Below are 25,496 nucleotides of genomic sequence, written 5' to 3' on the forward strand. Positions count from 1 at the left end.
CAATTTATATGGAAACACAAAAGACCCCGAATAGCCCATGCAATCTTGAGAAAGAAAAACGGAGCTGGAGGAATCAGGCTTCCTGACTTCAGACTACACTACAAAGCTACAGTAATCAAGACAGTATGGTATTGGCACAAAAACAGAAATATAGATCAATGGAACAGTATAGAAAGCCCAGAGATAAACCCATGCACATATGTTTATCTTATTTTTGATAAATGATGCAAGAATATACAATGGAGAAAAGACAGGCACTTCAATAAGTGTGCTGGTAAAACTGGACAGCTACATGTAAAAGAATGAAATTAGAACATTCCCTAACACCATACACAAAAATAAACTTAAAATGGATTAAAGACCTAAATGTAAGGCCAGACACTATAAAATTCTTAGAGGAAAACATAGGCAGAACACTCTATGACATAAATCACAGCAAGACCCTTTTTGACCCACCTCCTAGAGAAATGGAAATAAAAACAAAAATAAACAACTGGGACCTAATGAAATGTAAAAGCTTTTGAATAGCAAAGGAAACCATAAGGAAGACGAAAAAACAACCCTCAGAATGGAAGAAAGTTTTTGAAAATGAAGCAGCTGACATTGGATTAATCCCCCAAATTTATAAGCAGCTCATGCAGCTCAATATCAAAAAAACAAAGAACCCAATCCAAAAATGGGTAGAAGACCTAAATAGACACTTCTCCAAAGAAGATATACAGATTGCCAACACACACATGAAAGGATGCTCAACATCACTAATCATTAGAGAAATGCAAATCAAAATTACAATGAGGTATCACCTCACACCAGTGAGAATGGCCATCGCCAAACAATCTATAAACAATAAATGCTGGAGACGGTGTGGAGAAAAGGGAACACTCTTGCACTGTTGGTGGGAATGTAAACTGATACAGCCACTGTGGAGAACAGTAGGGAGGTTCCTTAAAAAACTAAAAATAGAACTACTATATGACCCAGCAAAATCCCACTACTGGGCATGTACCCTGAGAAAACCATAATTCAAAAAGAGTCATGTACCACAATGTTCACTGCAGCTCTATTTACAATAGCCAGGACATGGAAGCAACCTAAGTGTCCATCAACAGATGAATGGATAAAGAAGATGTGGCACATATACACAATGGAATATTACTCAGCCTTAAAAAGAAACAAAATTGAGTTATTTGTAGTCAGGTGGACGGACCCAGAGTCTGTCATAGAGAGTGAAGTAAGTCAGAAAGAGAAAAACAAAAACCGTATGCTAACACATATGTATGGAATCTAAAAAAAATATTAATAATAATGGTTCTGGAAAACCTAAGGGCAGGACAGGAATAAAGATGCAGATGTAGAGAATGGACATGGGGAGGGGCAAGTGTATGCTGGGACGAAGTGAGAGAGTGGCATGGACATATATACACTACCAAATGTAAAATAGATAGCTAGTGGGAAGCAGCCACATAGCACAGGGAGATCTGCTCGGTGCTTTGTGACCACCTGGAGGGGTGGGATAGGGATGGTGGGAGGGAGATACGAGAGGGAAGAGATATGGGGATATATGTATACGTATAGCTGATTCACTTTGTTATAAAGCAAAAACTAACACACCATTGTAAAACAATTATACTCCAATAAAGATGTTTTAAAAAAATAAAATAATATACAGTAAGGAGAAACCAGATCGAAATTCCACACTTTGCTTGTTAATCTTGTTAATCTGCTCAGTTACATATCCAAGAGTTCAATGCTTACAAGTTCTATTTTCCACTCAGCAGTAGAATATTATTCAGCCAACTTCTACCACTTTATAATAAAGATCACTTTTCTTCCAGTTTTTTTTTTTTTTTTTTTTTTTTTTTTTTTGTGATATATATGCGGGCCTCTCACTGTTGTGGCCTCTCCCGTTGCGAAGCACAGGCTCCGGACGCGCAGGCTCAGCGGCCATGGCTCACGGGCCCACCCGCTCCGCGGCATGTGGGATCTTCCCGGACCAGGGCACGAACCCGTGTCTCCTGCATCGGCAGGCGGATTCTCAACCACTGCGCCACCAGGGAAGCCCTTCTTCCAGTTTTTAACATTTCCTTCTGAAATCTTACCAGAATTCACCTTAGACGTTCATATTTCTTTCTAGTAACATCCTGTTCTTGAAATATATCTATTCTCTAAGATGATAGCACCTTTGTCTTCTATGCTCCTCACTTCCTTCTTAGCTTTCATTGGAATTTAGGCTTTTTTTTAAAATCACACACCTCAAAATTCTTCCAGACTGTACCCAATTACCTAACTCCAAATGACTTCTACAATTTTAAGTATCTATTAAAACAGTATCCTACTTCCTGGTACCAAAGTCTGTATTAGTTTTCTAGGGCTGCCATAACAATCTGCCATAAATTAGGTGGCTTAAAATCACAGAAATTAATTTTCTCATAGTTCTGGAGGCCCAAAGTCCAAAACTGAGGTGTTAGTAGGGCTAAGCTTCCTCTGAAGGCTCTAGGGGAGAACCGTTCCTTGCATCTTTCCACTTTTGATGGCTCCTGATGTTCCCCGGCTTGTAGTAGCATAACTGTACTCTCTGTTTCTGTCTTTACAAAGCCTTCTTTGATGTATCTCTGTGTCTCAGATCTTTCTCTCCCTTCTCCTATAAGCAGACCAGTCACAGGATTTAGTGCCTATCCTAACCCCCAAATCATCTTATCTCCAGATCCTCAACTTAATTATATCTACAAAGACTATTTCCAAATAAGGTCACTGTATTAGTTTGCTAGTTCTATAACAACTAAGTACCACAACTGAGGGTTTTAACAACAGAAGTTCACTCTTTCATCGTTTTGGAGGCTAGAGGTCAGATCAATGTTTCAGCAAGATTGGTTTCTTTTAAAGACTGTGAGGAAGAACCTATTCCATCCCTCTCTCCAGCTTCTGTTTTTGCTGCCAATCTTTGGTGTTCCTTGGTCTGTAAAAGTATAAGTCTGATCTCAATCTTCATTTTCACATGGCATTCACTCTGTATGTATGCATGTGTTCAAATTTCCCTTTTTATAAGGACACCTGCCATATTGGGTTAGGGTCTACCCTAATCACCTCATTTTAACTAATTACATCTGCATCAAACTTATAGCCAAATAAGCTCACAGTCTAAGGTACTAGGGGTTAGGACTTCAATATATGAGTTCTTGGGAACACAATTCAACTCAGAACAGTCACATTCATAAGTACCAGGAGTTAGACTGTGGACATAACCTTTTTTCGGGGGCTGGTATAAATATTTTGCCCAGTATAGTTGTTTGCTTTTTTTTTCTTTCAACACTTTGAATATTTCATTCCACTCTTTTTGCCTGCATGGTTTCTGAGAAGTTAGCTGTAATTCTTATCCTTGTTCTTCTATAGCAGTTTTTCTCTGCTATTTTTTAAGATTTTCTGTATCTTTGGTCTTCTGCATTTTGAATATTATGCCTAAGTATTTATTTTTTGGTATTTATCCTGCTTGATGTTCTCCTGCTTCAGTTTCGTGAATGTGTGGTTTGGTGCTGTCATTAACTTTGGAAAATTCTCATGTATTGTTACTTCAAATATTTTTTTTTTTTGCTCTGTTCTCTTTCTCTTCTTGGTATTCCAATCACTTATCTGAAACATCACCTGAAATTGCCCCCAAATTCCTGGATGTGCTGTTCTGTGTTATTCATTCCCTTTTCTTTTTGCATTTCAGTTTGTGAAGTTTCTATTGACCTATATAAGCTTGCTGATTGTTTCCTCAGCCATGTTCAATCTACTGATGAGCCCATGAAAAGCATGCTTCATTTAGGTTACAGGTTTTTTTTGTTTCTAGCATTTACTTTTGATTCTTCTTAAGAGTTTCCATCTCTCTGCTTACATTACCTATCTGTTCTTGCATGTTTTCTACTTTACCCATTAAAGACTTTAACATATTAGTTATTTAAGAGAATTCCAATACCTTTGTCATATTTGAGCCTGGTTCTGATGAATTCTTTGTCTTTTCAGAGTTTTTTTTCTTTTCCCTAACATGCCCTGTAAGTTTTTGTTGAAAGCTGAACATAATGTCATAGGATCTGAGGTAAACAGGCCTTTATTGTGAGATGTTATGTTAATCTAAGAGTCTGAGTGGGACTGTGTTTAATACCAGTTATAGTTGTAGGTGCCAGAGGCCTCGAATTCCTCCAGTGTCCTTGTTTTTGTCTCCCCTGTTAAATAGTTCTCCTCAGAGAGACTATATATTTTGCAGCTGTAACCCACTGTTATTATACTGGAGTTCTGTTGGTGCTGTGGTAAAGAATGGGGGAGAGAAAGGATATCTACTATAGTAGCATAACCTACTATAATCTTACAATTAAATCTCAGTCTTTTGGTGGGTCTGTGTCTTTAACAAGTGTTTCTTATTTTCCATCCCCATTCTCTCTTAGGTGAGACAGAAAGGCTACAGAGGGCAGGAGTGGGAAAAATGATCTTCTCTCAGGTGGAATAAGGCTCTGGTAAAGTTTTTTTTCCCTGAAGAGTAAACCTTGTAATAGATAATGCTCTAGGCTTATTTCATAAAGATTACTCTTCCCCTTCCATTCCAGAGCCACTAGGGATCCTTTTAGGCTCTTCATTCTGGGAACTTAGTTGGGTGCCTAGAGGTAAAGCCCATGGAAGTGTGAGGTGTGGGGTTCCCTTAGGCTGTAGTCCCCAGGAGTTTTTCACTCTCAGACTAGTCCACACTCAGCCTCAAGCAATTCATCAAAATTACCATTTAAGTGTTCCTACCAGTTAGTTTATGATTGCTACGGTTTCTGCTCCAGGTAAGCAGATCTTGGCTGTGACTCTTTGGATTTGCCTGTCTCTCCACATTTCGGGTTGGCGGTTTGCTCTGCAACCTCAATTATCTGATGGGTTCATGAAAAGGCACTGATTTTCAGTTTGTTCACCTTTTTCTCACTGTAAGGACAGTAGTGACAACTTCCAAGCTCTTTACATTTGGAGCTGAAACCAGAATCTCCCTAATGTCTTTAATAGTATGATGATTTTTTTTTTTGGTAACTTATACATGTAGTTATTGCAGTGAGAATATTGATCGGCCAACTATCTACTATATGCTACCTAGTAGCGGAAGACTGCCACCTCTCTCCATTGCCCTTATATAAGCTGTTCTCAACCAGTACCCTAGAGAGTTAAACTATAGAAAATGATTTAAATAATTATTTTCTAAATTCTGCCAAGGATGTTACATAGCTAGTACCATTCCAGATGCATAGCAGTTAGTTTACTACATAAAATGGATGCCTTAGCCATTTTACCCCTTAATATTTCAATGTGTATTTCCTAGAATAAGTATATTTTCTTACATAACTGCAAAATATCACACTCAGGAAATTCAACATTGATACAATATTTTAATATAATCTAGCATCAATAGTCCAGTTTTGTCAATTGTCCCCATATTTTCCCTCCAAAAGAACTATGATCTGGATCATATATTCATTCAGTTGTCATATATCTAAGTCTCTCTTTCAATCTGAAGCAGTTCCTCAGGCTTTCTTGGCTTTTATTACATTGGCTTTTTTTTGTTTAAAGTATACAGGCCAGTTTTCATTTCTTAATAGCATGTTTCTGATTTTGGCTTTGTCTGATGTTTCCTCATGATTAAATTCAGGTTATGTATGTCTGGTCAGAATACTACATAGTGATATTGTATCCTTCTAATAGGCTACATTAGTTGTTTTTTTTTTTAAGTTTTCTTATTGTTCAAGTTTTTAAACATATGCAAAAGCAGGGAGAATAATACAGTGACCCCTTGTGTACCTACCTCTCCAAATCAACCTTTTACTGCTCTCACTTCATCCATCCTCTTCTCCCTCTCCTTCCTTCACTTCATTGCTTTGCTCTGATATTTCCAAGTAAATTCTTAACACTGTCATGTTACCCATTTCACTACTGAATGTATCTCTTAAAAATAAGGCCTTTTCCTCACATAACCACAATATCATTATCACACCAACAAAATTATCAATTATTCCTGAACATCATCTAATCATCAGCTGCAGTCAATTTTTCCCAATGATCTCAAAAATGTCTTTTCAGGGTTCTTGTTGAAATCAAGACCCAAATGAAGTCCACACACTGTCTTTGGTTGCTGTGTTTCTCACATCAGTGTCATTCAGGGCCTTGGTGGGTCTCAGGAGTGCTGGCTCCTCCCCCATCCTGCCGCTGCTTCAGCACAGCCTGTTTGGTGCTGACCTCTACTACCTCACGCTGAGTCCAGGGCAAACTCACACAACTAGGGCCCTCTCCTCTAGCCCCTGCACAGCATAGCCTGTGCCACAGGGACCCTGGGACCCAGAGGTCACTGTTCTCTGAACAGACATAGGCTACGTTAGTTTTGATCACTCAGGCATGACTATTGTCTGGTTCTCTACCATATAATTAAGACAATATCAATATCCTGCTCCTCATCAAACTTTTCCTCAATCCTGACCCCAGAATTTTCATGCATTGATGATTCTTACCCAGTCAATCTTTACTATGATTCTTGCAATGATTCTCTAATTTGACTGCGCACTTAATCAGTATCCTACTCTATGCAAAAGTCTTCCCTTTCCCCTTTTAATCTCTCTCTCTCTATAGTCAGGATACATTCACGGCTACCTATCTTTTCACTGGGTTCATTACTGTCCTTAGCTATTTCAATGCTCAAAGAGCCTCAGATTTGGCAAGTGGAAGCCTCTTCAAACAAGCTCTTGGGTATTTTTATTTTTGACATGCCCCCATCATTTTTTTAAACACTTCCTGGCCTTCTGGTAACAATAAGACATTCCAGGCCCATTTTATAGCCCCTCTTCCCCAACCCTGGAGGTCAGACACTTCTCCAAAGATCTATATTTCTTTTCAGTAAGGAATAGTATTAGAAAACAAGAATGAGTGCCACGTGTTCTCACTGCTATCATGGTAAGTTTGAGTCTAGACTTGTCATATCCAATTTGGTAGCCATTATCCAAATGTGGCCATTTAAGTCAAAATTAATAAAAATAAAAATTCAGTTCCTCAGCTGCACTAGTCACATTTCATGTGGTCAATAGTTACATGTATTTAGTAGCTACCATATTGGACAGCAATTTATAGAGCATTTTTGTCATTACATAAAGTTCTATTGCACATTACTGTTCTAGACCCTTTCACAAAGCAAATCAAGGAAACACACACACACACACACACACACACACATTCTCACTCTCCATTGCCTTTTAAATATCTTTCTACATTCCACTACAATCATTCTTTCACATATTAATTATTTACTGAGCATATACTATTGGACAGTTACTGTTCAAGGCCCTGTAGGTTCAGAAATATATAGTTCCTGTTCTCAAAAAACTTACAATGTAATGAGAAGACAGAAAAATAAGTGGGACATTATTATAAAATAATGGATTATTATTATAACACAGGGTGCTACATCATTATATACCCCATAGTGGGAATATCAAGGAAGGCTTCCTGAGAGAAATGACATTTATTAAATTTAGAAAGGTAAATAATTATTACCTTGGAAATTTGGGGGATAAGTTGGGGGTGGGGCCATTTGCTGTTCTCCATCATTTTTTCCACCTCTGTTACAATGACTAAAGTGCTTTTTTTATCTCCCCCAAACCCTTTCAATATTCTGTTTATCTTTCAAAACCCAACTTTTATGGTGCATTTCTAAATGCCTCTAACCAGATAAAGCCCCTTCGCCAATTCCCAAATATAGTCTTTACTGATTTCAAGCACATAAAATATTTGGTTTAGCCACTGTGGAAAACAGTATGGACATTCCTCAGAAAACTAAAAATTGAATTACCATATGATCCAGCAATCCCACTCATGGGCATATATCCAGACAAAACTATAATTCAAAAAGATACATGGGGCTTCCCTGGTGGCGCAGTGGTTGAGAGTCCGCCTGACGATGCAGGGAACACGGGTTCGTGCCCCGGTCCGGGAAGATCCCACATGCCATGGAGTGGCTAGGCCCGTGAGCCATGGCTGCTGAGCCTGGGCATCCGGAGCCTGTGCTCCGCAACGGAAGAGGCCACAACAGTGAGAGGCCTGCGTACCACCAAAAAAAAAAAAAGAAAAACAAAGATACATGCACCCTTGTGTTCACAGCAGCGCTATTCACAATAGCCAAGACATGGAAACAACCTAAATATCTGTCAACAGATGAATGGATAAAGAAGATGTGGTACATATATACAAGGGAATACTACTCATACATAAAAGAGAATGAAATAATGCCATTTGCAGCAACATGGATGCAACTAGAGATAATCATACCAAGTGAAGTAAGTCAGAAAGAGAAAGACAAATACCATGATATCACTTACATGTGGAATCTAAAATATGACACAGATGAACCTCTCTATGAAAACAGAAATGGAATCATGGACATAGAGAACAGACTGGTGGTTGCCAAGGGGGAGGGGGTTGGGGTAGGTATGGAGTGGGAGGTTGGGGTTAGTAGATGTAAGCTTTTATATAGAGAACGGATAAACAACAAAGGTCCTAGTATATAGCACAGAGAACTATATTTAATATCCTATGACAACCATAATGGAAAAGAATATTTTAAAAAAGAGTTTGTATATATATATATATATATATATGTATATATATATATAAAACTGAATCACTTTGCTGTACAGTGGAAATTAACACAATACTGTAGATCAACTTCAATAAAAATATTGATTTAAAAAAATTTGGTTTATTTTTGTTGTTATCAATGTACTAATGGATAAGAACATGGCTTTGGAATCAGACTTATTGTTTACTAGCTGTATGACCTTGGGAAAGTTACTTAATCTCCCTAAACTTCAATTTCTGCATCTAAAGGTGAGATTGATAATGCCTCATAGCTTTATGTTTGAGGAATAAATAAAATAATGTACTGAAAATGCTTAGAATTATGACTGGAATATGGTAAATTATATGGTCTATTAGTAACAATGTTAGACTTGTTTCTTCCTTTGTTTGCTGAAAGTTTTAAATTTGTTCACACTTTTCCAGGCCAATCTTTATATTATCAAGGCATATGCAGTACTTTAGTAATATTGAGCAAATCCCCTAAATTATTCAGATAGATTCCTTCCAGTCAGAATATTAAGGCATATTCATATGTGAAATATTTTTGATAGACAATTCTATTTATAACTATGAAATTATGAAATCATTTTCAAATATATTATTTCTCTATTGCTTGTAGTAACTTTAAGTAAAAATTATTAAATAAAATATAATTTCTTATATAAAAACTTTAAATAAAATATTTTCCTATTAGGTTAATTAAATATGTAAATTTTCTTAAAATTCTCAATAAAACTTTCTTAAAAATTTCAAGTTGGGAAAGCATACTAATACCTGAACTACTAAATGGCAAAAATCAATCTATTAATAAAAATTAATTTCTCAAAATTCACTTTCCTATTTATAAAAGGATCCTATAAAACCAAATTTGAAATTGGTTCCTAATGAAACAAAGCATTTTGATTTTTTATAGAAATATATTTTAAAATAGTTAATGTAGTAATAATCAAAAACAATATTAAATCAAGGATAATTTCTTTCCTTTGACATATTATTTAAAATAGATAACTAGTGGGAAGTAGCCGCATAGCACAGGGAGATCAGCTAGGTGGTTTGTGACCACCTATAGGGGTGGGATAGGGAGGGTGGAAGACGCAAGAGGGAAGAGATATGGGAACATATGTATATATATAACTGATTCACTTTGCTATAAAGCAGAAACTAACACACCATTGTAAAGCAATTATACTCCAATAAAGATGTTAAAAAAATATATATATAGTAAAATAAGGCAAAAATAAATAAATAAATAAAAACTTGATCAAACATTTCCCAGATTTTCCCAAATCATCACCATTATTATTCATTCCCACAATAAATATTTAATATTGGCATATAAAAAAATAAAAGAAAAAAAGCACGTTATACCATAAGAACTAGAGATAACTTATTTTGCCCTCCATCACAGCTTATTTAGAAATGCACTGAAAGATATAAACCTAACATGTTGTTAACAAATGAAAAATATGCTTTTCAAAATGAACGCTTTTAATGAAGCATATTTTATTTGCAAAAAGGGTAAGCATGGTCATCTAAAACTTCATTGCTTATATGAAAAAGGAGTGCTCACCAGGTTTAACAAATACCAAACATAAAAGGGAGAGCAATGTCACTTCCTCCAAAATAACTGACAGCCCTGCAGACTGTTACTTTTTTCTTTATTAAGCAAAAGGCAAATATATAATACACTTGTGTTTTCCTTGTTACCCTTACCAGTAAAATTTTAAAATCAACTTGATATGTACATTTCTTTCAAACTAGTTTAAGCATAATAGTGATTTTAAAAAATGGAAATGTGAGAAGTTTCAGAATACACTGCTATGTTTAAAAATTATTAAATCCCACTTATTCTAAACAACTGTACAGTTCATATCCTCTAACTTGTGAAATATATTGACAGTAAAATCTTTCTTCATGTTTTCCCAAAGGCGACCTTACCTGCGGAGTCCAATAAAAAGTGGGGCTCAATCTGTAGAGTTTTCGTTTGTGGAAACTCTGAAGTGGCCTTGTTCGAGCTGCTGTACTCATGACAGTCAAGGATGGAGATTTCAATCTTGTCCTGTCTTTTCTCCTTTTCTTACTGTGCTTCTGGTTAAGTAACCAGCTACTGGAGGAAGAGAGCCCATCTAAATTCTCTGAAGCACTGATATGCCATGAAATAAATGGGAGTGGAGGGAATAAAACAAAACAAACAAAAAAGACAAAGAAAACTAAATGTAAATCACCTTGATCTATTATGACAGAAGAGTATTAATTTTAGCCAATTTTGTGGTAACAATCGATGAAAGAATATTAATGGGAAATTACATTTCAAGTTGTGAATATAGAATTTCTATTTTCTCCTGCAAAACAAATATCCCATAGGTTAGAGATGCTTACATGAGTTCACTAGTACAATGTAAATGTTCACTGTAAATCAATAATTCATGAATATTACACAGTGTTGAAACTATTTACATCAAATTCTTTTTGAATAAGGGTAAAATTATACAGTATTACAGGTTTTAAAAGGGCAAAAATCTCATCAATACAGCATTAGCTGCTCTTACCTAAGCATTACATATCATTTCAGTGAATTTCGAAACAAAGATGCAATCCGACTACATTTTAAGAATCTTTTTAAACTTCTGATGACACAGAAGCCACAAACTATAAAATATTAAAACAGATCATACAAACTACACATGAAATAAGCATAATTTTATAATCATTCTTCATATTAATTTTTAAACATTTATTTAAATATTTTAAAACATCAGAACATCAGGAGGAAGTTAATGCTTGTCACCACATAAATTTAAATTCATTTATACCAGTATATTATATATAAAATACTCAGCTTTTGGGGCACTATAATATACAAGTTTCAACCTTATTTATATAAGACGAAAGTTAGTCAACTTAGCATTCTAAGATCAACAAGTGGAACTGCTGTACATGATACTGCTAATCAACATATGAATTCTAAATGTGCTATTTGGTTCAAGTAGAATCAGTGTTTAATGGTAAACATAAGATATGGTTTTTCTATAGCAGTATCACTGGTTTTGAATATTACGGCTGCTATATTTTATTATCTTGTAGATAAAGCAAGTAATTCAAGAACACTTTACATAGTAATAAGAAACCAGAAATAAAGGTACCTAAATGGCTTATGTTGGTGAAACCAAAATAAAATATGGAATTTGGTGACTACATATAAATAAAGTTGAGTATGTACTTACTGGCCAGACCAGTATAGGGAAATTGGTCTGGCCCCTGCCGCTGGCTCTCCTGCTGTATCGTGCATCACACTCCGTTTGGTTCCCTGTGTTCCAGCTGCACTGCCTCCTTTCATTTCAAATAACTCGCACTCACTACTCATTATTATATATAATTTCTGCTTCCTGGAATTTTCTCACATCCTCCTTCACTTACATAATTTCCAATAATCATCTGGCTCTCAGTTCAAAAGTCATTTCCTCAGTAAGTCTTTGAGCCCTTGCATAGCCCCTCCAAAGACTAAGTCAAACTCCCTTATGAGATCTGACAGTACCATTCACCTTTTCTTCATAGTATTTTTCATAGTGATAAGTTTACATTTATTTGTATTATATCTGATTAATGTCTTTCTCCTTTTCTAAGACTGTAAGTAGTACAAAGACTGTGTCTGTTTTGTTTAACTTTGTATCAGAAGTTCCTGATATTGTACCTTGCATACAGCAAATACTCAATAAATATTTACTGAATGGAGAAATATAAACATATATATTTGAAGATTTACCCACTCCAGCTCAGTGCTTTGCACAGTGCATGTATAACACCACATACTACACCTAAATAGTTTAGTGAATGAGTAAACATGGAACATTCTAGTTTAAGACCCAAAAGAAGCTCTACACAGAAGGCTACAAGAGACCTTTTAGAAAAATAAGTTACATATTTACACTGCCTTGAGCTCCATTCTAAATCTCTAACTTTGGTTTACAAAAGTTAGTTTCTGATAGTAAGATATGATGTACCTTATTTTACCTCATAATCATATATGCCCATTATAAATTTACAAGAATAATAAGCAGATGAAAGCTACAAGATGTTTTGATTTGTAAAAGAGAAGGCATGGATAAAGTTTAAAATTTTTCTTTTAATTTAAAAAGTGCAAAATGACCGAGAGCATTATCTAAGAAAATAAGCCAAAAGTCATAAATTCATGTTGTATTAACATAGTTAAATTTCTCTAACAGTTACTTAATAACTTTCTGATATAACTGGTTTTCTATTACGATCTTAGAAAATCTTAGCAGTTAAGATATTTATGGATAACAATAGGCATTCAATTTGCTTTTACAGAGTATAAATGGAAAACTTCAAGTGAATTTTTTAAATAAAAATTTTACTATACTCTGATTACTACAGAAACCAAAGGCCCAGAAATGAGGCAATTAATCTTTTAACTGATATTTTATTATAAATCCCTACAAAAATCAATTTCTGCAAACATTATGTACTTGTATCAAAATTAATAAAACAATCTAAAAATATGGGTTTATGGGGACATATATTAGCTAACTTCTTGGTGTCATCTTGCGGGTGGTGATAATGGTGGATGAATATGGAAGAACAGTCTAATTTCAATCTATTTTTTCATAAACTCAGTGAAAGATATCTAGAATTTTTAGTAAATTATTCAAGTATTTCATAACCTTTTGCCTAAGCCAAATTATTTTCTTACAAGGACTGGAATAATTATTATAATGCTCTGCTCAAATGCTTTTAGTAAATAAGAAACTTTGGGTCCTGGTTATAAATTCAGGATGCTAAAACCATAAAAAAATAGACAAGACTTCATGAAATTGTTTTTATCTTTTAATCTCAAGGAACAGCAACAGAGAATAATTATTCAACACAGAATTTTAAATTACTGTTTTAGTACTGTTTTCAACATTTCCTCCACATTCATGTATTCTTATACTAAACACACTTAAGAAAAAGCAGAAATTAACAATGGAGAAGAGAATTAGAATGTGTATTATCTAAGAACTTATGATAGACCCCAGTTCCCAATCTACTCATATACACAAATACCCACACCTGCTATACTGGGCTGAACAGAGTCCTCACAATATTTACATCCACCAGGAACCTCAGATTGTGACCTTACTTGGAAATATAGTCTTTGCAGATGTAATTAGGTAAAATGAGGTCATACTGGATTAGGGTGGGTCCTATATCCAATCACTGATGTCCTTATAAGAAGAGACACAGAATTAAGGAAGAGATCCACCCAGGGAATAATGCCATGTGAAGACAGAGGAGAGAAGCCAAAAACACCAAGGACTGCCGGGAACTGCCAGAAAGCAGGAAAAGGCAAGGATGGATTCTTCCCAGAAACCTTCAGAGAGAGCATGGCCCTGCCTGACACCTTGATTTTAAGAACATCTAGCCTCCAGAATTGTGAAAGAATAAATATCTGTTATATTAAGCCACACACTTAGTGGTGATTTGTTATAACACCCCTACAAAATGGATATATTCATAAAAGTACACACCTAAGAATCACTATTTTTGCATAACTTATGTCTATTTCAAGTCTCCTTTGATCTTTTGGAGTTCTTTGATGACTTCAACCTATATCAGCTAAGGTAGGTGCAACCTTTTCCAAACTTTCCCTGATGCCCAAAGTCCTGCCAATAGTTGAATTTAATACCTTTCTTTCCCTTGATAATGTTTGGAGAAATTAATGCATCATATACTCAGATATATTCAATGATATTTTAAAGAAATTATATAAAACTGGACTTTATATAAACTTACTAAAATGGCCCACTAGGGGCATTACTTGTCCTCCACATGGCAAAAACAAATATCTCTCTCAAACGGCCAATGGACCAAGATCCAGGCATTACCTGCTACATATAGAGAAAACAGTGCATTGACCAGCCCATTTCACCTACTCTAGGAATTAAGTAGGACAATTAGACCCCTTACTCAAAAATACGAGTCTCTTCAACTGTAGCAACAAGAAAATGTGTTGGAGTACACTGTAAAATGGCATTCTAAATTAGATATGGCCCCTAAAAAAATTTAAGGTACTTACCTGTTCTAAAAAATTAAGGTACATCTTAATGCAGCCATGAAAATGGAAAAAAATATTTTAAGTATAGGAAGCTTCAGATATACTTTGAAATAAGATATAAAACTGCTTCCAATAGATCTCAACTATGAAAATAATGTAAAAAATGATAGGAAGGAAATATACTCTGAGCAATATAAGTGATTTCCACTTTCTTCTTAGTATTTTATGAATTTTTAACTTTTCATACAATGAACTTATATAATTTTATAAGAAGAAAACAAAAATGTCATCCAAAATTGCAGTCTTTTTTTTTTGGCATTAGGAATTTCTAATATTTACATTTTAAAATGTAACATAACAACCAAATGTAATATGGATTTTGTTTGGGTTCTGATTCTAACAAATTATCCTAACAAAATTGTAACAAACAAATTTGTTAGAATAACAAATTATTCTAACAAAATTATAAAAAGATGATTTTGAGACAACTGGGAAAATATGAATATAGAGAATTTCATGATAGTGATAAATTATGACTAATATAAGAATTAAAAAGCAGATGATAACATGGTGGGTATATTGAAAAAAGCTTATCAGAGAAATATACAGAAGTATTTACAGTTAAAATAACAATCAATAGAATTTATTTTTTAAAAGCATAGGAAAAAAAATGTGTCAGGAAGGGAAATAGCTGAAATGAGTAGTAAAATCTTGACAACTGTTAAAGCTGGGAATAAGGTGATTCACTTTGCTATGATTTCTATATGTTAAAGCTTTTCATAATAAAGGTTGAGAGGAAAAGAGACCGACTATTGCAGTGTTATTTGCCATTCTTATCTCTGGCTCTTAACTTCAAGTGGGACTAAAAATTATAAAGTATAAAGGCAAAGGGACTAGGAAGCCAATATGATAGCTATATTTTTCTGAGTATTGTAACATAAAATTTGCCAAACATTTCTAGCTAATCTATAGTTTGGGAGTACAGTTCAGATTCTTCAATATAATCTGTGAGCTGTTTTTCTGACATAGAAGATACAGTTTGAAATTGAGACTTTCTATTTTACTAATATTATTTTTCATTTTAAAGGAAAATTTGCAAATAGAAGTTGAAAAAAATAAAAGCTAAAATATTTTTCAAAATCTCATCATCTAAACACAAATATAGCTTTAATAAAAAATTTAATATTTATCTTCCAAATCTTTTTTTTTCCTATGAAATCATACTGTACAATGATTTTGGCATCCTGATTTTTCCACCTAACATTCCAAAGGAAGTATGTTCCTATATGACTACATCCCTTCTATACACATAATTTTTTAATAGTTAAATGATATGCCTTCCAGTGGTTGTATCACAATTTATTTAAACATTTCCTATAACATTAAGTTTTAGACTTATATTAATAGAGGTTAAAAGAGAAAAGTAAAGTTTTTACAAAAGAAAATAATTCCTACTGGTATTATTTTAAAAACACAGCAGGAGAAGTTTTAGTACCTTATTGATGTTGTACATCTAGCTAATACAATAGTTAATGACACTCATAGAAACCCAAAATTATGTTGAAAACTTCAGCCTGGAATTTGCTGCTGAAAATGTTTTCTCATAACTGAGAAGTGACTATTGAAAATATTATGAGGGTAAAAGAATTACTTTATATGTTATTAGTTTACCAGTTTAGTGACAGTTTTTCAATTGTGATGTCCAATTAGAAAGAATCGTTGCATTTTGTGAGATAATTATCATTAGTGGAATTAAATAGCATGACAATGATTAATTGGAATTTAATTTCATATCATATTCTGGGATTCATTAAAGCAAAAACAAACAACAACAAAAATCTAGCCATTATTTCAAGTAGAAATTCACTTTCCCAGAGATAATACCCCATGGGGTAAATAAGGATGCATTTACAACATTTTATCTTCATTTTAGAGTATGAGATCTAAAAACCAATAGCTGTCTCTATGGTGGTAAAATGTAATGCTTCATTTGTTTGAAGACTCAATCTTTTCAGCTGCTCAGTTCCTGGTGACTCATCTTAAACCCTGCTGCCAAGATTAATAAAGCTAAGAAAACAATTCTGAGTTCTGGGAGATACTGCCATTAAATAAGAGATTGGGGTTGGGAATCAATGAATAAAAAGTGGACAAAACAGCTGCCCTGAAAAATAATTAACCAAGTGAATTTACTTTAGACATTGAAAGAAAAAGATCATTAGGATATTATAAAAATTACCTTAAATATTTTTTAAAAATTATATCAAGCATTAAGTTCTACATGGTCCACTAAAAATTAATACATAGAATAGGTAACCAAATTTTAAAAATTCAAAATTTAAATTTCTTCCAACCTAACTATATACAAAACTTATGATATAATGTGATATAAAGCTAGAATGAGAATGCTTTATTAGAAGCATTTATGAGTTTACTTATCTGGTTAAGTCCAAATATACAGAATACAGCTGAAATTGCAAAACCCTTTTAAATAACCAAAGAAGATCTTAGTAAGTCCATGTATGAAAGCTCACTCCTGTTACTGTTAAGAGAGAGGCCTTCTCTCTAACTACAGAATGTCTCTTATTATAGTACAGGTACTTCTACCACTCTAACTTTGGTTATCTGATTTTCTAGTCCAGAGTTAAATCTGATGAGAGGAAGCAGAATTTCAGGAGACAGCCATGAGACCAACAACGGAAATACCAATCTGACTATGGCAGAGAAAAAGAAAATAAGTACAAAATTTTTTTTTTGGAATGCTGATTACCTGAAAGAAATCTTAAAAGTCATTCCATTCATTCAAAAAATATTTATTCGTGTCCATGTTATGACTCACTGATCTAGATGCTAGGAATATAGCAGTTAATAAGACAGACCAAAAAAATTCCTACTCTCATGGAGTTTACATTCTCATCCAGGAGGAGACAGATAATAAACAAGTAAAAAAAAAAAATAACAAAATTGTATCACACTTGTCATCTCATTTGATCCTCACAACAACCCCGGAAGCAAACTATTCTCATTTCAACTGTGATTTAGAAAGTTGCCTAAAATCACAATGCTACCAAGTTTCAGAGTTAGGACTGATCTCAGACCCATCTGATTCCAAAACGATCTTAACAATGCAGTGAGTTTTCTTCATAGCATTTGATCAGGATTTTTAATTTCATATTTATTTATGTGATTATTCGGTTGATGTCATTTTTACCCAATTAGACTCTATACCATAAGGTCAGAGATCACACCTGGTTTTGTTCAACATCATATTCCAATCCAATCCAAAGCCTGGCACACTGCCATCACTCAGTAGGTATTTGTTGACTATTAAGTGAATTCTTTTATAGATAAACAATTATTAATCTCAATAGCCTCTGAGGATGTGATCATAGTGATGAGCTTCAGCTATCAAAGAAAAACTGAATTAAGTTCAGTATCATCCAAGAAAGGCAATGTGTAATAAATTTTACTTAAACAATTCTTCCCAAATGGCTTATGTGAAAGTTTTTAACATATGAATAGAATTATCATTTCTCCTATTGTCTTGGGTACTTCTTTCTATAATAACTTCTAGATTATCCTTTAAAGTTACTAAGGTATGTTGAGTATAGTAATTTCGCTTTATTCACTAAATCTCTAGATTTAAGCTAACATAAAACATCAAAAGCAAAGCACAATAGTGATGTTACAAAAAGTCTACATTTTAGGCTGTATTGAGACCTTTTTGTTTTTATTTTTAATTTGTTTGAAAAAATGGAATTCCTTACAAATAAGCATTTAATTGAAGAATTCAATTAAAGTTAGGATAAAAAAACTGAGATGTAAAGAGATGAACTGACTTGCCCAAGGTCACAAAATGTCAAAACAGAAAGTATATGTAAAAAGTGTATACTTCCAAAATCTCAAGTAACCCACAAACCACTAAATTAAAAACCACTATAGCCAAAAAAAAAAAAAAACCAAACAAACCAACAAACCACTACAATTAAGAATTAACAAAAGTTAAAACCTTCTGGTGGGGAAAAAGGAGGTTAAATGTCCCAAGATGGTCTTTTGAGAAGGTATGTTTAGTGTAATGAGAATAAAATCCAACAGTGTGTTTACCTGGGTTTAAGAGTACTTGGTTTAATTACGGAGTCCCAAACAAATTAGGTAGACCAAAAACAAGTCAGCAACTTTTTATCTTCCCAAGAGATATAACGGAAAAATAGAACCTCAGTGACTCCTAGTACCTATGTGACAGGTGTCTTCAGTAATAGCTGGCCTATAAGCCTTTACATATGCCCTCAAATACTTATCGTAACTCAGGCCACTTTGAAGTACTTCTTTAAAAGAGTAAGAATAGTTCTAAATCAATGACCAGTACGCTGCTAAGGATTTGAAAGAAATATATCCACAATTTTAATATATATTATATACTGTCTCCCAGTAGCTGGTATGTTTACTGCAAGACATACTTAAAACTCTTAGTTGATGACATGTTGAGTGATATACTACATTTTAGTAGATAAAACGTGCCATTTAAGATGATAGAATTGTAGAAACTGGGTTAGAGTATAGACTTAATGACTGTCAAATGTTGGTTAAGACTTTACAAAATTTTTAGAAGCAAGAGAATATCAATATTTAGATACCATAATGAAACCAATAACTGGATCAGTCTCTACCAGCAAATTTTAAGGTAACATTGAAGTGAGATTTAATTATCTTTGTTTCACTTTCAACAAATTAAATATCACATTCCTACTTCTACCTTAAAATTTTGGTATTTTATGGTTATAATTTTAATAACGTGGGACTAAAAATTGTATTTTCTATTTATCCTTTTTGAAATGTACAATTTTTATCTTATTTTAACTTTTTTATTGTAAGATATGAGATACCTATAGTTAAGTACATAAAACATTTATCTTTTGAGAAGGTATGTATAACTTGTAAATATGAAGCAATACCTCACCTACTCCTCCACTGTCCCATAATTACCACTCAGGTCAAGAAAAGGAACATTATCAGCACCTAAGAAACCCCTGCCACATGTGGACCTCTCCATCATACTTAATGTAGAAACATCACAAGTTAAATCAGTACAGATCTTTCTCAAATTATGATGGGGTTACATCCTGATAAACCCATTGTAAATTGAAAATATTTTAAGTCAAAAATGCATATAATCCCAAACATCATAGCTTAGCCTAGACTACCTTAAACATGCTCAGGATACTGATATTAGCCTACAGTGAGGTAAAATCACCTAACACAAAGCCTATTTTATAATAAAATGTTGAATACCTCATGTAATTTATTGAATACTGTACTGAAAGTGAAAAATGGAATAGTTGCATGGGTGCAGAAAGTAAGTATATTGGCTGTTTACCCTCATGATTCTGTGGCTGCCTGGGAGCTGCAGCTTGTTGCCACTACCCAGCATTACAAGAGATTATCATGCCACATATTACTAGACCAGGAAAAGATCCAAATTCAAAATTTGACATACAGTTTCTACTGAATGCATATCACTTTCGCACCATCATAAAGTTGAAAAACTGTAAGTCTGACCATTGTAAGTCAAGGAACTTCGGTACCTTTACCAGCCTCCTGAGAACAATTTAAACCCACCTACCTTCCTCCTGACCTATATGCTGTTGTTGCCATGGAATTTTTTTAACCCTACTAGACATATTTTCTACTGTTTGTTCACATATAACCATATAGTTATTATCATTTTATTTGTTCTTCATCCCTTCTCGCATCTCTCAAAAGGATCATCACTTTCCACTGCCTGAAACACTCCCTTTATGGTAATCATTAATTAAAGTCTACTGGTGAGAAACTCTCAGTTTTGCTTTGTCTGAAAACATTTGTGTTTCAAGGTCAGACTTGAAAGATGTTTTCTCTGGGTATAGAATTTCTAGATAGATAGTTATTTTCTTTCAACACAATGAAAATATCATTTCACTGTACTCTGGCTCCTATTACTACTCTTGAGAAGTCAGCTGTCAGCTGAACTCTGGCTTAAATTAAGGTAATGTCTTCCTCCTTTGCTGCCCCGACTGTTGCTTTTAGATATTCCATTTGTTTCTGCTTTTGCTTTTTTTCCCCACATTTCCTCTCTATTTCTAGGGGTATACTTCTTTTTATTTGTCCTGCTCAGAAACCTGTGTTTGACTTCCTGAATTTGATGTCTTTCATCAGATCAGGTAACTTTTCATCCAATACCTCCTCAACTATTGCTTCTGCTCTAGTCTCTACCTCATCTTCCAGGTCTCTAAGTCTCATATTAGACCTGCTCAATATATTCTCCACATTTTGGGTTTTTTTTGGCTGCACCTGGTAGCATGTGGGATCTTAGTTCCCCGACCAGGAATTGAACTCATGCCCCCTGCAGTGGAAACAGGGAGTCTTAACCACGGGACCACAAGGGAAGTCCATGTTCTCCACATTTTTAAATGACTCTTTTATTTTCCATTGTTTTGTCTCTTTTCCTACATTCTGGAACTTTTCTTCTAATCTATCTTTTACATTACGAATTCTGTCTCCAAGTGTGTCCACAGTGCTGCCAAACTCACTTGGTTTTTAATTTCAGCATTTTTCAGAAGTTTTGGACCTTTTCAAATGTGCTAGTCTCTTTTATAGATTCTTCTCTGCAGGTATATTTAAGCCTCTTTTATTTCTAAAATCAGAGTAAGCACTGTTTTTTAAATAATCAGCTTTTGATAATTCGGATATCTGAAAACTTTATGATCTGTTTTTGCTGTTATTTTCTCCTAATTCTTACTGTCATTGCCCTGTATCCTCATGTTTGATTATATTTGATTGTGTGCTGATCACTGCTCTTGAAAAATTATTCATGAGGATTTCCTGGGCCTAAGAAAGAAGGTGCCTTCCTCTAGAGAGAATGTGCATTTGCCTCTGCCATCTATCTTATAGTGTCATCCATTCTAGAACCATTTTAAACTAGGCATTCCTTGGATGACTCATTGATACAAATTTGGACTGAAAATCCATGTCAAAGTTCCCACCATGGTCACACTATCTCAAAGTAGGTTTGCTTTTAAAATTTTATATTCTGCTATGCTCAGCACCAATGCAACTCTCCCCATGGTGCCCCAGGAATGAGAAAAGGGAAACAGTTTTTTTTTTAATTGAAGTATAGTTGATTTACAAGGTTGTTAGTTTCTGGTGTACAGCAAAGGATATGAAAAAGAATATGAATATATATTCTTTTCCATATTCTTTTCTCTTATGGTTTATTACAGGATATTGAATATAGTTCCCTGGGCTATACAGTAGGATCTTGTTGTTTATCTATTTTATATATAGTAGTTTGTATCTACTAATCCCAAACTCCTAATTTAGCTCTTTCCCACCCCTTTCCCCTTTGGTAACCATAAGTTTGCCTTCTGTGTTTGTGAGTCTGTTTCTGTTTTGTAAATAAGTTAATTTGTATCATATTTTAGATCCCACATAAAAATGATGACATATGGTATTTGTCTTTCTGTCTGACTTACTTCACTTAGTATAATAATCTCTAGGTCCATCCTTGTTGCCATAAATAGCATTATTTCATTCTTTAATGGCTGAGTAGCATTCCACTGTGTATATATACATATACACACACATATATATATACATATATACACACATACTACATCTTCTTTACCCATTAGTCTATTTTTTTTAACATCTCTATTGGAGTATAATTGCTTTACAATGGTGTGTTAGTTTCTGATTTATAACAAAGTGAATCACTTATACATATACATATGTCCCCAGATCTCTTCCCTTTTGTGTCTCCCTCCCTCCCACCCTCCCTATCACACCCCCTAGATGGTCACAAAGAACTGAGCTGATCTCCCTGTGCTATGTGGCTGCTTCCCTCTAGCTATCTATTTTACGTTTGGTAGTGTATATATGTCCATGCCACTCTCTCACTTTGTCCCAGCTTACCCTTCCCCCTCCCTGTATCCCAAGTCCATTCTCTAGTAGGTCTGTATCTTTATTCCAGTCTTGTCCCTAGGTTCTTCATGACCATTAAAAAAAAAAATTCCATATATATGTGTTAGTATATGGTATTTGTTTTTCTCTATCTGACTTACTTCACTCTGTATGACAGACTCTAGGTTCATCCACCTCACCACAAATAACTCAATTTCATTTCTTTTAATGGCTGAGTAATATTTCATTGTATACACATGCCAAATCTTCTTTATCCATTATCTGTTGGTGGACACTTAGGTTGCTTCCATGTCCTGGATATTGTAAACATATCCATTCATCTACTGATGGGAATTTAAGTTGCTTCCATGTTTTGGCTTGTATTTGTATTACGTGTATTGTAAATAGTGCTGCTATGAATGCTGAGGTGCATGAATCTTTTCAGAATAGTTTTTCTCTGGATATATGCCCAGGAGTGGGATTGCTGGGTTATATGGCAACTCTATTTTTAGTTTTTTAAGGAAACTCCATACTGTTTTCCATAGTGGCTGCACCAATTTATATTCCCACCAACAGTGTAGGAGGGTTCGGGAAAGGGAATCAGTTTTCTTTCTTGTTTACCTCTACTGTGAAGGTGTAGCTCCTGGAGAAAGGTGATCTCAGCTAAATATAGGCAGGATTTCATTTTATCGCCCTACTATAGGCAAGGCCATGGGCTTTGATTTATCATCCTCTAACCCCATAAGCTATTAAAATTTCACTTGATCTTCCTGGATTTGGCTTTGATTTTTCTCTTTCCCCAGAAAGCTATCAAAACCTCAACTTAATTTTGACAGAATTTGGCCTCAGACAAAGTAGATTGCTGTGCTTTGTTTACTTTTCTGGGTTCTTGCTTTTTTTTAGCTTTTGGCTTAGAAATATCATTAATGACATTCAATAATTTCTCATTTTCTAAGTAAACAATTTAAAAAACTCTTATTCAATCCCCCAATTCCCCTTCTGGGTACATACCCCCCCCAAAAAAAGCTGGAACTCCAACAAATATTTGTATACCCATGTTCATAGAAGCATTATTCACACTAGCCAAAAGGTGGAGGAAGCAACCCAAATGTTCATACAAGGATCAATGGATAAACAAAATTGGTCCCAATAAAATAGCAACTCAGGGCCTGGGTGCTGTGGGGGAATCTGTTCTTAGGGATTGGATGCCTCTGCCTGAGTCTAGTGCTAACTTTCCCCCTCCCTCCCTAACAGGTTCTGAGTAGTGCCTGAGACCTGCTCCACAGGGCTTAGGCATGGGACTGGGGATGCAGAAGTGGTTTGCCCTTTTCTGTTTTCACTGAACAGCTTGTTCTAAGGGAGAAGGAAGTGGGAGAGATCTAGATTGGGTGAGGGAGATGGGGGGGTCAGAGAGGCAAGTGTGTTGTGTTACTATGTCAATAAACTGATTTAAAGTTTAAAAAAAAGGTCTATACATAAAACAGAATTTTATTCCTTTAAAAAGGGAATGTTGACACAAGCTACAATACGGATGAAACTTGACAACTTTATGCTAAGTGAAATAAGGCAGTCACAGAAGGATAAATACTGTATGATTTCACTTATATGAGGTACCTGGAGTAGTCGAATTCATAGAGATATAAAGTAAAATGGTGGTTGCTAAAAACTGGGAAGAAGGAAGAATGTGGAGGTATTATGTAATGGATATAGAGTTTCAATTCAGGAAGATGAAAAAAGTTCTGGAGATGGATGATGGCAACTATTGACAAAAATGTGAATTATTTAATGCCACTAAACTTAAAAATGGTTAAAATGATAAATTTTATGGTATGTACATTTTACCAGAATTTTTAAAATTCTTACTCAAATGATGAATTTTCTTACCTTCACATTTACTTAAATACATAAAATGAATACTATTTATATGCTTAATAGGATATCTTCAGAAAGTGCTTTGTGGTTAAGTGTCAAGCTTGAATAACATTAATTAGACTAAGCCCTTACTCCTGAAAAGCTTTAAGTTTGAAAGATGTTTCGTTCATATAAAACTATATGTAAAGAAAAAAAAATAACAATAATATTGGAAAAACAGAAGGAGACAAGAAATAAAACTAGGCCTCATTTGCCATTTTACTCCCAGAGTCAGAAGGTTCATAAATAAATAAATTTCACACTGCTTCAATACAGATACCTCTAAGTCAAAACTTTTTCATATATTACTATAATGTGAAATTATATATCCTATTAATTTTCAAAATCTATAGTAACATTCTTAAATATGAGTAATGTAAAATAATCTGTTAAATTTATAGAACTTCACTACTATGCATTTATTTTATTAAAAATTCAATTAAATAATACTTTAATAGTTTTACAAATACACATACTTTTCACAATATAGTTAAGATACTAAAAAAAAAAAAAAACCAAAAAACCCCTTAGAAACCACATACCATCCTTCTTCAGGGGTAGGCTTCTCTGCTACTGAATAAGTAAGGGAATAGAGGAAAACACAGGGAAGGGGCTATGTTTTACTTGTCAATGTCTATAGGAAACTTTACCAAACTCCTTCAGCCCCCTTTCCTACTTTTAATTTAGCTATAGTCACTTTATAAACAACTGCATCTGTATCCATTTTAATCTCTTTCACTCTACTTTCAAGGAACAAGTAGGTTTCTCCTGTCATAAGGTCCCTCCATATTTTGTGGTATGTATCTCTACATTTCCCATCTCTAGCTCTTTCCCTTCTCTTTATTTTAATAAAGATGCTTACATTTCTTCCATCTTAAAAGCAAAAAATACCTTCCTTGACTTTGTACGTACATTTTATTACAGCCTTTACAGTCAGCAGCCTTAAAAATATAATCTTGACTCCTCTCTATTTCATCTC

The 25,496-nt window shown here is 34.3% G+C and overlaps 1 protein-coding gene across 9 annotated transcripts in view; it reads right to left on the bottom strand.

Moving 5' to 3' along the window:
* The window catches only part of KANSL1L (KAT8 regulatory NSL complex subunit 1 like), a 168,186-nt gene that overhangs the window by 58,052 nt on the left and 84,638 nt on the right, over positions 1–25,496 (bottom strand). For all 9 annotated transcript variants that reach the window (XM_059053757.2, XM_067026797.1, XM_059053760.2 and 6 more), the window contains one exon: positions 10,558–10,762. In XM_059053757.2, the coding sequence (XP_058909740.1) occupies positions 10,558–10,762 (205 nt within the window). The remainder of the gene's footprint in view (positions 1–10,557; positions 10,763–25,496) is intronic.

This window comes from Kogia breviceps, chromosome 2 (assembly GCF_026419965.1).
Source record: "Kogia breviceps isolate mKogBre1 chromosome 2, mKogBre1 haplotype 1, whole genome shotgun sequence".
NCBI lineage: Eukaryota > Metazoa > Chordata > Mammalia > Artiodactyla > Physeteridae > Kogia > Kogia breviceps.